Source organism: Narcine bancroftii, chromosome 8, assembly GCF_036971445.1.
Source record: "Narcine bancroftii isolate sNarBan1 chromosome 8, sNarBan1.hap1, whole genome shotgun sequence".
Taxonomy (NCBI): domain Eukaryota; kingdom Metazoa; phylum Chordata; class Chondrichthyes; order Torpediniformes; family Narcinidae; genus Narcine; species Narcine bancroftii.
Window position 1 is genome coordinate 59,098,495 of NC_091476.1, and position 17,060 is coordinate 59,115,554.

Genomic DNA, 17,060 nt, shown 5'->3' on the forward strand with positions numbered 1-17,060 from the left:
TGTGCATGTGTTTGTGGGTGTGTGTGTGTGTGTGTGTGTGTGTTTGTGTCGGTGTTTGGTCAGGTTGGTCATCAGAAAATGATAAACCTGAACATCTGGCCCTAAACGTAGACGATACAGTGTCAATTCCCTTCCAGATGGGAGCGGGGTTTTCTCACATTCCCCACTGTTCCTGGGGAATGGATCAGGATAGTTGAAAAGGGTGAACAGAGGTTCAGGTCCAAGGATAACAACACTGGAACCAAGAATTAAATGCAAGTTTATTTCATACATTGAATAGCTCAAATGTCATCACTTTGAATTAAAGGGGACAGAGTGTTCTACCGCGGAACAGGGTCCCACTGTGCTCACTTAGGAGAGAAATCGCACCATGTGGCTTCTGCAAATGATTCTGGAAGGGTCAAGCAAAGAGGCACTGTTGTCGAGGGTGACAGGAAGCAAGCAATGAAAGTCTCAAAGATTTACTCTCAACTACATTTATACTTTGATTCTTTCTATTGGATGGTCCACCACTGAGTGAGTGAGACCCACTCCAAATCTTAGCAGCTGAAAGGGGAATATCTTGACCAAGCAACTCTGGGGACCACTGAGAGATGTGCTGCCTAAGGGTGGTCACCCCAGTCTGGTTGAATTGCTCGTTTGGCCAGGTTTTGTTCAGATTGCAACCGGCCATTCAGTGAATCCTTCAGAAGAAGGAAGGTGAAGACAAAGGAGGTCACTGACCCACAGACAGAGAATGCCACAGGAGGGAGGCTGCGTGTGAAGCCATCTACTGTACAGCTCATAATGAGGGATCCCAGAAATGCCTTGGGAACCAGGGAAACAAATTTGAGTGACGATCGATGTCGCATTGCATCTTCCAGAAACAGGAAGGATTTGCCGACTCTGTTGCTCAACCGGTGCAGCTCCCGATCACTGACACACACCTGTCTCCGGAGATAAATCCACCCAGTAACAGTGCAGCCAATGACTGTGAGGAGAGAGAAACCTGACACACGTACAGCGCCCAACAGCGCAGAGAGAAAGGTCAACAGCGAGAGTCTCTTCATCAGCTTTCTGCGTTTGGGTTCTTGAATTTCCCGAAACATATTTGGGACTCTGAGTGAGAAGGCATTTAATTTGATGCTCTGGAGATCAGTGGCAAGGGCAGACTTTAATTTGGGAAAATCGTATTTGTCCACCTCCAAACTGGAGATCAGGAAAATAGCTGATGGTTTAACTCCGAGACTTTGGAAGTTGTTGTAACTATCCTGGTGAATTTGCCTCTCCCCTTCACTGAACTCAATGCCTTGCATCTGCATGGAATAGGTGTCATTGTCGATTTTGGAGCGGATGTAGTAGAAGCCTTTCTTCTGCTCCTGAATCTTTTTGGAAAAGACACCGTCGCACTCTCTGAACCGAGACTGGATCTGTGATTGGGCAAATGACAACGGTATTTTATGGGTTCACCATATTCCTTATTACCCGCAGGCTGCCGGGTTAGTTGAACGAATGAACAGCTTACTGAAGGAACAAATTTGTTTGTTAACATCACTGGGGACCCAGAAGGGATGGTGCCATGTGCTGCAGCAGGCAGTCGACAATTTGAATCATCGCCCTTTAAAAGGAGGTACACCTTTCCACCGACTTCTTCACGCTTCTGAACTACAGCCTATTCCAGAGGGAAAACAATCATTGCCCCCCATTACCGAGCTAGAGAATGTTGGACAAAGGATAAGGGTGGCACCAGCAGGTAGTGGCCCTCCTGTAAAAGGGGAAATAATGACACCTACCTAGGGTAACACTCGGTGGGTAGCTATTGAGGGACAGGATGATTTAGTCTGTTTAAACACTGAACGCTTATGGTATCGTGAGTGACATGTGTCAGGCTTCTTTGTTCCAGGTTCTCCATTTTACACTCCTGGTAATCTGGCTTAACAGCTGCTTTGATGCCAGCAATTGGATTTGTAATGTCGAGGACGTTCCAAGGAAGTTCCCCGTGGGAAACACGGTCCGATGCATTACACCAAGGAAGTCCTCGGTCACCAGCCTCAAGTGCAGCTTATATAAATATGTTATTGTTCAGCATGTTTCAAAATCTGTTCATGAGCTCCAGTATCTGGGTATTGTGGCCAACAAGGATAATTTGAGCCTTGGTTGGAATCCTTTCTCATGGCTAACTGCTACATTTGGGGGAGTGGGCCACACTATCCTCCGTTGGTTGCTCGCGTCATTGCTTATCTTTGTAATTGTTTTGATTTCTCTTTTTTCGCTCCCTCTGTACTCAAATACTGGTTAGGCCTCGCAAATGGCAGATTGTGACCAAGGGGTGGAATGTAATGGAGGATTAAAACCATGTACCCAGATGCTTTTTGCTTATGTGGAACTGACGACACTGGGTCCACACGCAGGTCACCTTACTTTCAGAACTAGCAGATGTAATTAGACTCAGCCATGGGGACTTATCTGAAGATACACTTTGAAATTGAATTCCACTTTGAGGCCCAGGGAAAGCAGTTGTCAAATGCAACACTCTGAAATTGACGAATTGGTCACAACCTGTCTTGCTCGAGAAGTTTTAATAAGTCTTTGTATCTACGAGATAAACCAGGAAATCATAACATCCTGGTTCCATAATAATTAATCTTCTAAATTGTAGAATATAATGTTCAGTTTTGATTTTGACTGACAAATGTTAGAGGGAGTAGGCGCATGATTAATTGTTTTTGGGGTATATAAGCCTGTGGTTTAGACTCTCCGAGGGGTGGGAACACCCCTTGTCAAGAAGGAAGAAGAGCGGGGAGGAGTCACGTGATGGAGTAGTGGCCGGACGGTGAACTCCAGCCCTCTCCAGAAAAGTCGGGAAAAACAAGAGAAAATACAAAGGCACAGAAATACAAGTTAAAGAAAAGTGAATATAAAGGTGGAAAGAAGATGGAGACAAAAGGAGAAAAATCAAAATCAACGGAAAGAAGAGAGGAAGAGAAGACAACGGAGGAAAAAGGTGAAGGCCTTACCTGTCCGAAGAGGCCCGCTGTGGAGAGAAGACCCCACTACCTCAGGTCGGTAGAAAGAGAACTACAACAATGGCTCACAGAGCCGAGTAAAAGTGCGCAACCGCGCATACAAAAAAACACACCGACGGGAGGGGGGACCAGCTGGGGAGTCGATCTCCACAGCCGGCAACGACAGCTGCAGAACACCTGCAGCAAGAAGAGACCACAGAAGACAATAGAAACAAGAAAGAAGAGGAGGAAAGGGCAGCAAAGAAACAACAGATGGTCAACCTAGAGGAAGAAGAAGAGGAAGAGGAAGAGTACAGGGAAATAGAAGAAGAAAAGATAGGCAAGGTAAAGGAGGTACTTGCTCTTGTTAGAGGATACATGGAGTCATTTAAAGAATGGCAAACACAGGAATTCAATGATTTAAGAAGAAGAATAAACAACACAGAAAAGAAAATAAATAAAATGGATATGACCTTAACAGAAATGGGGAAAAAAATGGACAAGATGGAAGAACGGGCAATAGCAGCAGAAATGGAGGTAGAAGACTTAAAAAAGAAATTGGAGGAATCTAATAAAAAAACTAAAGAGACACAAGAATTACTAGCCCAAAAAATAGATATAATGGAAAATTATAACAGAAGAAATAACATAAAGATAGTGGGCCTTAAGGAAGATGTAGAAGGCAAGAATATGAGGGAGTTTATAAAAGAATGGATCCCTAAGGCCCTAGGATGTCCAGAACTACAGCAAGAAATGGAAATAGAAAGGGCACATAGAGCATTGGCCCCTAAACCACAACCACAACAAAAACCAAGATCTATTGTAGTAAAATTCCTAAGATATACTACAAGAGAAAAGGTGCTGGAGAAGACAATGGAAAAAGTAAGAGAGGGCAACAAACCACTGGAGTATAAAGGGCAAAAAATCTTCATTTATCCAGATATAAGCTTTGAACTCCTAAAGAAGAGAAAAGAGTTCAATGCAGCAAAAGCGATTTTATGGAAGAAAGGATATAAATTTACACTGAAGCATCCTGCGGTATTGAAAATATTTATTCCAGGACAACAAAACAGACTATTCTCGGATCCAGAAGAAGCACGAAAATTTGCAGAACAATTACAAAAATAGACTGAGGGATGAAGACGGGTAATGAGAGCAAAAATTATCACGATTGATATGTATGTGGGTAAAGACAAAAATAGACTGAGGGATGAAGACGGGTAAGGAGGGTAAAAATGACCACGATTGATATGTATGCGGGTAAAGAGGTATAAGAGTGAATAGAGACAACGGGCATATGTGAAAGTATCTGTAATTAGAGGAAAACAGAAAGTATAGACAAGAATTAATAAGGGAAGGTAATGGAATAGAGAGAATAAGGAGGGAACTAAAAGAGTGACCTTTGTGACATATAAAAAACGAAATCTTTTCTGGGGGGGGCTGGGTGGGGGGAAAAGAGCGGTCACTGCAAAATCAGTTGACGCTTGCGAGTGGATTCGCAAATCCAAATGGAGAGGGGAGATGTGGTTGTCCGACAAGGGATAAAGGGCAACTCAGGAGGGGAAGGGGAGATTGGGGATAAAGAAGATAGAAATAGGAGAATAAGGAAAATGTTGGATGTTGTAGGAATGTTGTCTGGTAAAGAGTTGAAAATAAGAAAACAGAAATGGAAAAGGAGGAAAGGTAATGATGGAAAAACGGAAAGAGAAGATAAACAAAATATAAAATGGCTACGCTGAACTATATGACTCTAAATATTAATGGAATACATAACCAAATTAAAAGGAAGAAACTACTAAATTTACTGAAAAAGGAAAAAATAGATATAGCATTTGTCCAAGAAACACATTTAACTGAATTGGAGCACAAGAAATTAAAGAGAGATTGGGTAGGACCTGTAACAGCAGCATCGTATAATTCAAAAGCAAGAGGAGTGGCTATATTAATTACCAAAAATGTGCCATTTAAAATAGAAGAGGAAATAATAGATCCAGCAGGGAGATATGTTATGATAAAATGTCAGATATATTCAGAGCTTTGGAATCTACTTAATATATATTCACCTAACGAAGAAGATCAAAAGTTTATGCAAGATATCTTTTTGAAGGTAGCTAATACGCAAGGGAACATACTAATAGGAGGGGATTTCAATCTGAATTTGGATCCAAATATGGATAAAACGGGGAAAAAAATTAACAGGAAGAACAAAGTAACCAAATTTATAATTAAATCAATGCAAGAAATGAAACTTGTGGACATATGGAGGAAACAAAACCCAAAAGAAAAGGAATACTCATACTACTCGACTAGACATAAAACATACTCAAGGATAGACCTATTCCTGTTATCAGCCCACATACAAGGGAGAGTTAGGAAAACGGAATATAAAGCTAGACTATTATCGGACCACTCACCCCTGTTATTGGCAATAGAGCTAGAAGACATCCCTCCAAGAATGTATAGATGGAGATTAAACCCCATGCTACTTAAAAGACAGGATTTTAGAGAATTTATTGAAAAACAATTAAAAATGTACTTTGAAGTAAATACGGAATCAGTGGAAGATAAGTTTATACTATGGGACGCAATGAAAGCATTCATTAGAGGGCAAATAATAAGTTATGCAACCAAGATGAAGAAGGACTATAATCAGGAAACAGAGCAGTTGGAAAGGGAAATAATAAACATAGAAAAAAAATTAGCAATAAAGGAAGATACAACCAAAAGAAGAGAATTGGCGGATAAAAAAATAAAATATGAAACATTACAAACATATAAGGTGGAGAAGAATATAATGAAGACAAAACAGAAATATTATGAACTAGGGGAAAAAACACACAAAATCCTAGCATGGCAGCTTAAGACAGAGCAAACTATGAAAATGGTATTGGCAACAAGGAAAAAAGACAAACAAATTACATATAATCCAAAAGAAATTAAGGAAAACTTCAGAGAATTCTATGAACAATTATACCGAACCGAAAACGAAGGGAAAGAAGGGAAAATAGATGAATTTTTGACTAAAATTGAACTACCAAAACTACAAATAGAGGAACAAAATAAATTAACAGAACCATTTGGAACAGTAGAAATACAAGAGATAATAAAAAATTTACCAAATAATAAGACACCAGGAGAGGATGGACTCCCAATAGAATTCTACAAAACATTTAAAGACCTAATAATACCGCCCCTCCTGGATGTAATCAACCAGATTGATGAGACACAAAACTTACCAGATTCATGTAAAACAGCAATAATTACAGTGATACTAAAACAAGGGAAAGATCCACTCTCACCAGCGTCATATAGACCAATATCTTTGCTAAACACAGATTATAAGATAATAGCTAAACTATTAGCGAACAGATTAGCAGAACAGGTACCGAAAATGGTAAATTTAGACCAAACTGGATTTATCAAAAAAAGACGCACAACAGACAATATTTGTAAATTTATTAACTTAATTCATGCAGTAGAAGGAAATAAAGCACCGGCAGTAGCAGTTGCTTTAGACGCAGAGAAGGCCTTCGACAGAGTAGAATGGAATTACTTGTTCAAAGTATTGCAAAAATTCAGTTTACCGGAGAAGTATATTAATTGGATTAAAGCATTATATAAGGGACCGTTAGCGAAAGTGACAGTAAATGGACAGGTATCAAAGCAATTTAACTTAAGCAGGTCAACGCGGCAGGGATGCCCACTATCACCATTATTGTTTGCGCTAGCTATAGAACCACTAGCAGAATCGATAAGAAGAGATAATAATATAAAAGGAATAAAAATAAAAGACAGGGAATATAAAATCAGTCTGTTTGCGGATGATGTGATAGTGTACTTAACAGAACCAGAACTATCAATAAAAGAACTATATAAGAAATTGAAGGAATATGGAGAAGTGTCGGGATACAAGATAAACGTAAATAAAAGTGAAGCAATGCCTATGAATAACGCGGATTTCTCAAAATTTAAGGAGGAATCCCCATTCAGATGGCAAACGCAGGCAATAAGATACCTAGGTGTGCAAATAAACAAAAATCTAGGCCAATTATATAAACTCAATTACAATCCACTAATGAAAAAATTACAGGACGATTTAGAGCATTGGAAAGAGCTACCACTAACACTGATAGGAAGGATAAACTGTATTAAAATGAACATTTTTCCAAGGATACTATACTTATTTCAGGCATTGCCAATACAACTGACAGAAAAATTCTTCAAAGAGTTAAAGAAAATAATAAGGAGATTTTTATGGAGAGGGGGGAAACCGAGGATAGCACTAGACAAATTAACAGAATGGTATAAACAAGGAGGCTTACAATTGCCAAACTTCAAAAATTATTATAGAGCCGCACAATTAAGGTACCTATCAGATTTTTATCAAACAAGGGAAAAACCAGACTGGACGAGACTAGAATTAGATAAAATAGGGGAAAAGATACCTGAACACATATTATATAAATGGGACGAAAAATTGGTACAACATAGAACTTCTCCAGTATTACACCATCTCCTCAATATATGGAAGAAGATACATGTAGAAAGAAATAAAATAAATTACCAAATACCAAAACTAATATTGACGCAAAATAAGCTACTCCCTTTTACAATAGACAACCTTGCCTTTAGAAAATGGGAAAAAAAAGGGATTAAAAGAATAGAAAATTGTTTTTCAGGAAGTAGATTCTTATCCTTTGAACAAATGAGAGATAAGTACAATATAACGGGAGATACAGCGCTGGCATATTACCAACTGAGATCCTACTTGAAAGATAAATTAGGAAGCAACTTGAGTTTACCAGAGGGAAGTAACCTTGAATATGTGATTACAGATACAATGTTAATCAAAAGATTTATAAAAAATATGTATATTAAACTGCAAGAAAAGGAAAATGAGGAAACAAATGGTAAAACTAAACAAAAATGGGAACAAGATTTAAATATAAAGATAAAAAAGGAAACATGGGAGAAGTTATGCTCTGGAACGATGAGAAATACAATAAATACGAAGCTGCGTATGATACAATATAATTGGTTACACAGACTATACATTACACCGCAAAAGTTAAATAAATGGGACCCAACAGTATCTGATAGATGTTTTCGATGTAAAAAAGAAAGGGGAACAACAATTCATGCAATCTGGACATGTGAGAGAGTAGAAAAATTTTGGGATGATCTCAATCAGATATTAAATAAAATAACAGAAAACAATATACCAAAGAATCCAGAGATCTTTCTCCTAAGTAACATAAAAAATAAAGAATTTGGAATTGACTTGGAGGATGCACAAAAAAGATTTGTTAAGATAGCCCTAGCTGTAGCAAAAAAATGTATTATGTCAACCTGGAAATTGGAAGATAATTTGAAAATACAACAATGGTATATAGAAATGAATAAATGTATTCCATTAGAAAAAATAACATATAGTTTAAGAAATAATATTGAAATATTCGAACAAGTATTACATTAAATACAATAGCGAAAACCTACCGGGAACAAACATTACCTAAGTTGATGGAAGGAGAAGAGAAGAAAAAAATGGACTCAGTAGAATTTCTGGTGTATTTTTGTTGAATGACAACATTGTCTAACTGAATTAATGCAACCTAGATTGTATAACTAAAATGGATGAGAGGGGGGAGGGATGGGGGGGTGGCTTGGGAGGAGGGAGGGGGGAGGAAGAAAAAGTCACTGTAAATGTGTGGAAAAGAAAAAGTGTATATCATGGCTATTGTGATTTATGGTGTGAAAAATAAAAAATTTAAAAAAAAAAAAAAAAAAGGAAGAAGAGCCAGGGTCCGAGCAACGTCCCGGTCGGGGGAGGTGGAGAAGCTGCTACCAGCGCCCTGACAACCTACTACAAGTGTGCAGTCGTTGCCTCGCTTTGGCAGTTGGGACCAGTCCAAGCGTTGATAAGTATAGTTGGGAAGGGCTTGCATATTGTAGTGTGAAATCAGCTTTTGAATTAGTAATAAACATTTGTATAAACTGAACTGCTCTTGGTGTGTGTGTCTATTTTCTTTCGGTAGCTCAAACACTGACAAATCTAAAATGAACAAAATGAGAGGTATAAGTTTACCCAAGACAGTCCCCTGCCGGAATGTATGGGTAAGCATTACGTTCTGGTAATGGTTGACACCTTTTCGGGCCTGGTCTTTGCTTTTCCCACCAAGACAGCTGACCAAGCTAGAACTATTCAAGGACTAAACCATCTAATTTCTCGTTATGATGTACCAGAGGAAATTCAGTCTGATAATGGCTCGCACTTCTCTGGGAAGACAATCTGTGATTGGGCAAATGACAACAGTATCCTATGGGTTCATCATACTCCTTATTACCCACAGGCTGCAGGTTTAGTTGAACGGATGAACAGCTTATTGAAGGAACAAATTTTTTTATTAACACCACAGGGGACTCTGAAGGGATGGTACCATGTGCTGCAGCAGGCAGTCGATAATTTGAATCATCGCCCTTTAAAGGGAGGTACACCTTTCCTTTTTTTTAAACTTTATTTAAGATTTTATAACATGAATAACATATAGAATTACATTAAAAAAAATAAGAACAAAATAATAAAATTACAATACAGTATCAGTAATCTAAATAAACTATATCCTCCCCAATAATTATTACACATTAATAACCCAACTCAAATTAGTCCAACCCCCCCTTTCCCCCCAAAATAAAGAGTGAAGAATTAATAAAGTTAATAATATATGTGAGAAAAAAACCCACTTACAAAAAAAAACAAAAACATAACCGATTAAAATACTAACAAAAAGAAAAGTAGTTAATAACTAAGATATCAAACTTAAAAAACATATTTAAATCAAACTTAAATGCATATATTTAACAGAGTTAAGATGAAACATATATTTAACTCAAACTTAATATAAAAAATTAGTAAAGTTAGTAACATTGTCTATCAAAAATTCTTAAACAATAATCAATTCTTTAAAAAAATTGTAGCAAGAGAAAAAAAAATATGAAAAAAAAACTTTCTCTATAGAGATAAACCACCAAATATCAACTAACTTCACATCTATCATCATATTAGTCACATAAACCACCATCTTAAAACAAAATTCAAACCTCTTTAAACATTGTACAATTCAATTTTCGTACTCTTCCACCATTTTTCCCTTTTGAATAATTATCCAATAAAAGCTCCAATACCACATTTAAATATCCCCAATCATTATGTTAAAATTCAGATATCCAAATAATAAAAACACATCTACAATGAAATCTATATCTTCAACAAATGGAGCATAAACCACAAACAAAATTCAAGCCTCATTAAGAATTGTACAATTCAATTTATAACTTTCACCATTATTCCCTTCGTTCTATAACTAAAATAGCAAAATAATATACACCAGAATTACCACTCCTTTCACCTTAAAATTAAAGAAAAAATATTTAAAAAAACTTATCCATCCCATTCACATTTAAATTTCAAATATTCCTTATCTACTGAATAAACTTTACAAAAAAAACCACATCAATTTTTAGTTTTTTAAACAATCAAATACTTTCTTATGCTTTTTTTTATAAACACAAAAAAAACCCTTCACTCTTTAATCTAATAATACAAAAAAAGGAAAAAAAAACGGGTAGGAGGTTAAAAATACCCCCTCCCGTCTAAACCGCACAATGCGGTAACTCCCAAAAAAAAATGGGTGTGAGATAACTCACAGGTAGCAGATGACTTTCAGGAAATAGTGCCCATCCAGTTCTCTCCCCCAACTCTCACTTCATCTTAAACTAACATCATCATTATTTAATATTCCTTTTTTAAAAAAAAAACATTAGGAAAAAAAAGAACAACTCTTCTTTTAATCAACTCCAACTGCTGAGTCACCATTACAACCATTCCTTCTTGGAGCACGGCTCTTTTCTTCCATCTCTTGTCTCCTTAGAGATCACAGCGGACTACGTCTCTGTTGAAACTGAGTAATTGGCAACTCTTGAGCAAATGCTATAGCTCCTTTGGAGAATCAAAGAACTTTGGTTGGTAACCATCTTGAAAAACCTTCAAAACAGCTGGATATCTAAAGGTTACCTTTATAACCTTTCTTCCACAACAACTCTTTAGCAGAGTTGAATTCCCGTCATTGGAACATAACTTCTTGACTCAAATCCGCATAGAAGAAAACTCGATTATTTTGAATCATCAAGGGTGATTTTCTCTGTTGTGCATTTCTAATAGCCACTCGTAAAATTATTTCTCTGTCGTAATAATTCAAGCAACGAACCAAAACTGGTCTTGGACTTTGACCTGAAATAGGTCTTCTACGCAAGGCTCTGTGAGCACGTTCCAGTTTTATACCTTCCGGGAAATGTTCTTGACCCAGCACCTGCGCAATCCATTCAGTAAAAAATTTTCTTGGGTCTGGTCCCTCCATTCCTTCCGGCAAACCAATAATCTTTATATTGTTCCGTCTGGATTGGTTTTCCAAATAATCAATCTTTTTCACCAAATTTTTATTTTGAGTTTGTAAGTCTTCGACCATTTTGGTCACATCTGAAACTTGATCTCGTATTTCGTCTATATCTTCTTCACACGAATTAAATTTATCACTCACTTCAAGCTTAAAAGCTCCAAACTCAGCCATCTGTTGAGAATTTATTTCCATCAGAGTATTAAACCTAGTACCAAGTTCAGTCATAATCTTAGATAATCCCTGTATTGTATAAGATAATTTAGATTCAAGATTCACAAGAATCTTTTCAATTGGAAGAGATTCTGGCTCAACAGATTCCTGCTTCTTCTGCATAACCAAAGGATCTTCTGTTGCTTCCTTCATTCTGGTTGCCTTCCTTGTAGTATAGCTGCGTGTGGAAACCCCAGCCACAGCCTCTCCAGCAATGACTGGAGGACGCTGGCCGGGATTTTCCCCAGTCCATAATGTGTTAATTTCTCCCAGTACATCAAGTTGTATAGGTTCTTTTATCTCAAAAGGTGCAGTTTGCAGTGCCACCGCTACAGTTGACAAATGCCTTTCCCCAGCCGGTACTTCAACTGATGTTACTACAAGTGGTTCATTCATAACATTGCCGTCAGATGCTACTGCACATGTGCGAACCTGAGTAACTCTTTGTTCTAAAGGCTGTTTGGCGCCCTCTTTAGAGGGCTCTACTGATGTAATATTGAACTCTACATCTGAAAGCTGTACCTTTCTCCTGGGATCCATTTCAGGTTGAGTCTCGATGTCTTTCCTGTAGGTAGGCTCCAAAACTTGAACATTTGGAAAATGTAGTTTTTTGATAATCTCTTGTCGTTTTTTTTTGCTCTTTTCCACCAATTGTACCATCATAAGTTAAATTAACAGCACTGAAGTTATCTAAACTTTTAAAGAATTTTAACGGGCATTTCTAGACAAAACAATAAGATAGAGTCAGAAGAGGACTGTAAGGCACGTCTGATCCTTACGCCATCTTGCCACGCCCCCCCGAGGTACACCTTTCCACCGATTTCTTCACGCTTCTGAACTACAGCCTATTCCAGAGGAACAGTCAGTGCCTCCTTCCCCATTCCCGAACCAGAGAATACTGGACAAAAGGTATGGGTGGCACCACTCTACATGGTAGGGAGGCCCTCCCGTAAAAGGGGAAATAGTGACACCGGCCCAGGGTAACATTCGGTGGGTTGCTATTGCGGGACAGGATGACTTGATGTGTTTAAATACTGAACGCTTACGGCATCGTGAGTGACTTGTGCCAGAATTCTTTGTTCCAGGTTCTCTGTCCTGTGTTCTTGTTGATCTGGCTTAACAGCTGCTTTGGTGCCAGTAATTGGATTTGTAATGTGGAAGATGTTCCAAAGGAATTGCCTGTGGGGTACACGGCCCAATGCGTTACACCAAAGAAGTCCTCAGTCACCCGCCTCAAGTGCAGCTTGTATAAATATGTTATTGCTGATCACAATTCCTTTGTTTTTCTTGTGGATGGACCGACTGATGGAGTCGCCCCCTACTTCTGTGATGATCGTGTATGTATCCACTTTGCATCCTGTAATGCCTCTGCACCGTCTGTAACTAAATGGTGGGCGGATTCTGGGTCCGTGAAGGATTGGTGGCCTTCATCATCAAACATTCCTTCAAATTTGTCCGACAATTCCTTTCTTTATGTTTCCTATGCGTACGCTCACCGATTGAAAGTTTCTGATTGTTGGGTTTGTACTATAGGCCCTTTGCATTGCGGTTCAGGCATTCCCATGATCCCAATCCCTTTCACCCGGAAAGAGGTTGCTGCATGGAAATATTTTGATCCCTCCACAAATTGATGAAACCGAGCCTGCACCTGAGGAGGCCCAGTTTTTTAATATACGTGACATTTTGGATATTTTTCAAGGATGGCATATACCGACCCCACCTTATAATATGGTACCCCCCCCCCCCCCCATTTTACCATTTCCTGACATGTGAAGGGTTCTGTCTGCTTCTGTAAGTTCCCTAACAGGTCTGCTGATGCTTTGGGATACAGTGATTGTCCAGCATATTCCTCTTTTATTTCCAAGCACCCAATGAATGGAACATATTGGGTGTATGGGTCCCGCGCCTACGCATGGCTACCCCTTACCTGGGGTGGTTGCTGCTACCTGGCATATGCTGTCCCCTTCATACATCATATTTCCTGTTTACAGAACCATCCCTCCCTTATGCGTGTGTCCCCTGTCCTGCGGCATAGACATGCCCTTTCAGGTGCCGAACTTTTCTTTGGCGCCCTGATCCCAGGTTACGGCGTTGTTCGCCTTTCCCGAGAGGTTCATAAATTATATAATCTAATGAGCTCTATTGCCAATGAGACATCCTTCACCCTTTCATCTCTCAACCGGGGCCTGGATGACCTTAATCACGAACTATCTGCAGTTAGGAAAGTGGCCTTACAGAACAGTATGGCCCTGGATTTTCTTTTAGCAAATGAAGGTGGCACATGCGCCGTTGTCGGCTCTGAATGTTGCTTATATGTCCCTGATGTATCCAGTAATGTTTCTAATATTGTTCAGCATGTTTCCATATCTGTTCGTGAGCTTCAGTGTCTGGGTGCTGTGGCCCATAAGGACAGCCTTTCTCATGGCTGACTGCTACATTTGGGGGAGTGGGCCACACTATGCTCCGTTGGTTGCTCGCATCATTGCTTATCTTTGTAATTGTTGTTGTTTTGATTTCTCTTTTTCACTCCCTCTGAACTCGAATGACAGATTGTGACCAAGGGGTGGAATGTCATGGAGGATTCAAACCATGTGCTCAGATGCTTGTTTGCTTATGTGAAACTAACGACACTGGGGCCACACTCAGGACATCTTACTTTCAGAACTAGCAGATGTAATTAAGCTCAGCCATGGGGATTTATCTGAAGATGCACTTTGAAAAGGAATTCCACTGTGAGGCCCAGGGAAAGCAGTTGTCAAATACGACACTCTGAAATTGACGAATTGGTCACAACCTGTCTTGCTCAAGAAGTTTTAATGAGTCTTTGTATCTACGAGATAAACCAGGAAATCATAGCATCCTGGTTCCATAATAATCAATCTTCTAAATTGTAGAATAGTATGTTCAGCTTTGATTTTGACTGACAAATGTTAGAAGGACTAGGCGCATGACTAATTGTTCTTACCTAAATGTAGGATAGCATGGCCTTAGAAGTTTCAATAAGTCTTTGTATCTACGAGATAAACCAGGAGATCATAGCATCCTGGTTCCATAATAATTAATGTAGAATAGTATGCTCACCTTTGATATTGACTGACAAATGTTAGAGGGAGTGGGTGCATGATTAATTGTTTTTGGGGTATATAAGCCTGTGGTCCTGCTGCTGAAGTTTAGACTCTCCGAGGGATGGGAACATCCCTTGTCAAGAAGGAAGAACAGCCAGAGTCCGAGCACGTCCCGGTCGGGGGAGGTGAAGAAGCTGCTACCGGAGCCCCAGCAACCTACTACGAGTGTGCCGTCATTGCCTCGCTTCGGCAGTTGGGACCAGTCCAGGCGTTGTTAAGTATATTGTAGTTAAGCATATTGTAGTTTGAAACCTGCTTTGAATTTGTAATAAACATTTGTGTAGACTGAACTGCTCTCGGTGTGTGTCTCTGTTTTCTTTCGGTAGCTCAAACACTGTGACCAATCCAAAATGAACAAAGTGAGAGGTACAAGTTTACCCAAGACAGACTGTCTGTCTAATATTTCACTTGAAATTAGAGAAACAGAAAGGAACTCTGTTTTGACCTGAAAGAAAGAGGTTATCATCTGGAAAACCCCGATGGGGAAAGTTTCTTCAGCAAGACACTAAAGTGGCTGATCAGAAGGAATCAGTTTGTATGTGTCCAACGAGCAACAGATCTCTCTCTGAAAACCAACAAGAACCTTCCTGAGCGGCAACCATTTACCTTTCAACCACCAAAGCCTGGTGAAGTTACATAAATGTTAAATTCTGGGCACGGTGTAAGAATTGCCTGATACCAGTGAACTTGGAGGAGTGAGAAGTAAAGCGAAGAACTTTTCTGAACTTATACACATTACATACAAGTACGCTTAGAATTAGAAGGGGATTAAGTTAGGTTAGGTTATGGTAATAGTAAAGTTAATATTTGATCCTGTTTTTATGTTTAAAGAAAATTAAAAGTAACATTTGTTTAAGTAACCATATGTCTTGGTGAATTTCTATTGCTGTTGGGATTTGGTGATCTCATCATAGCTATGACAATAATAGATTGATGTCTTTTGATCAATTAATAATTGAATATGATATACCTCATAATATGTTCTTTTGTTACTTTCAGTTGACAGCTTATTTAAGAGAGCATTAAGATTAGAAATTGTTTTAAATGATCTTTCGAATTTGGAGCAAATTATGGTTGATGGAATGACTAAAAATTTATTTCAATTGCTTATTCTTTGTTGCAAGAACAGACCCCAAAAGTTGTTTAATTCAAAAGAAATGTGGGATCAAGATTTAGATACGACAATAGATCAACAAGATTGGCAAATCTATGTAAATAAGTTATATCAATGTGAAATATAGATTACTCCATTATAATTTTTTACATCAATTGTAAATTACTTCTCAGAAACTGAGTAGATGGAGATCAAATTTATTCAATCAATGTTTTAGATGAAGAAAAGAAATTGGAACTTTTTTTCATTCCACATCGTTTTGTTCAAAGGTCAATTCTTTTGGGCTTTCTGTTAGTAAATTTTTGCAATGAATAATTAGGGTGATTTTTCTGTTATATCCTGAATTACTCTTGTTATGAAATTTTGAAAGTGGTACTCCTAAATTATTGTTGTCAGATTCTCAATTAAAATTTGTCAAGTTAGTTTTGGTAATAGCAAGGAAATGTGCTGCCATAACATGGAAATCTGATGTTTCATTAACATTAGGCAGATGGTACGCTGAGATAAAAAATTCTATTCCTTTAGAAAAAATTACATAAATTAATGGGTAAATATTTTTACAAATTTGGGGTCCATGTCCTAGAATTATGTGGTTAAAATAATAATTTTTTTAAATTCTCCTGACCAGTGAAGTTTTCCCTGAAAGAATAATAATTTTATGATATTTTTGGGTCCTTGAGTGTCAACCGATCCAATCTGAATTAATTGTTATTTACTATTATGTTATATTAATATATTAATATTATTATATTATGTATTTTAGCTATGGGATTAGATTCAATTTTGTGGGAAGGGAGGGTTTTAGATGTTTTTTTTAGTTTTTAGTCTTTATATATATTTTTTTTCAACATATGTTTTTAAACATTGTTCTATGTTTACTTATTACTGTTAGTTATTTGATCCTCTCATGTTGATTAAATAAAATATTCAAATAAAGGAGATGGTGGCCCTGGAGAACAGACTGTTTCCTTTTTGAGGCCCCGTTCCTCTTCATGATGCTGGTACACGTTTCCTCGGCAGCTTCCGACGTGAATTTCAGTGTCCCACACCTGGTAGGCAAGGAGACTGACAGACTTTTCAACACCCCGCAGCAGAGCTACAGCCATGTGCAGCCCATCTATGCTGGTGGTGCCACCATCTCAACAACCCTGCCAGGCCCCCCAACAGTAGCCAT

General features: G+C 38.3%; 1 protein-coding gene across 1 annotated transcript; it reads right to left on the minus strand.

Moving 5' to 3' along the window:
* Positions 1–316: 316 nt before the first annotated feature.
* On the minus strand, positions 317–16,992 carry LOC138742020 (interferon-inducible GTPase 5-like). The gene is made up of 2 exons (XM_069896213.1): positions 16,849–16,992; positions 317–1,409 (listed from the first exon to the last, which is right to left on the minus strand). The coding sequence occupies exons 1-2, from the start codon at positions 16,990–16,992 to the stop codon at positions 603–605; spliced, it is 951 nt and encodes a 316-aa protein (XP_069752314.1). The 3' UTR covers positions 317–602.
* Positions 16,993–17,060: the final 68 nt, after the last annotated feature.

Coding starts and splice junctions, on each gene's coding strand:
- LOC138742020 (XM_069896213.1), bottom strand. CDS start 16,992: ATGGCTGTAGCTCTGCTGCGGGGTGTTGAAAAGTCTGTCAGTCTCCTT. Junction 1,410..16,848: donor GGGGCCTCAAAAAGGAAACA/GTCTGTTCTCCA, acceptor GCCCAATCACAG/ATCCAGTCTCGGTTCAGAGA.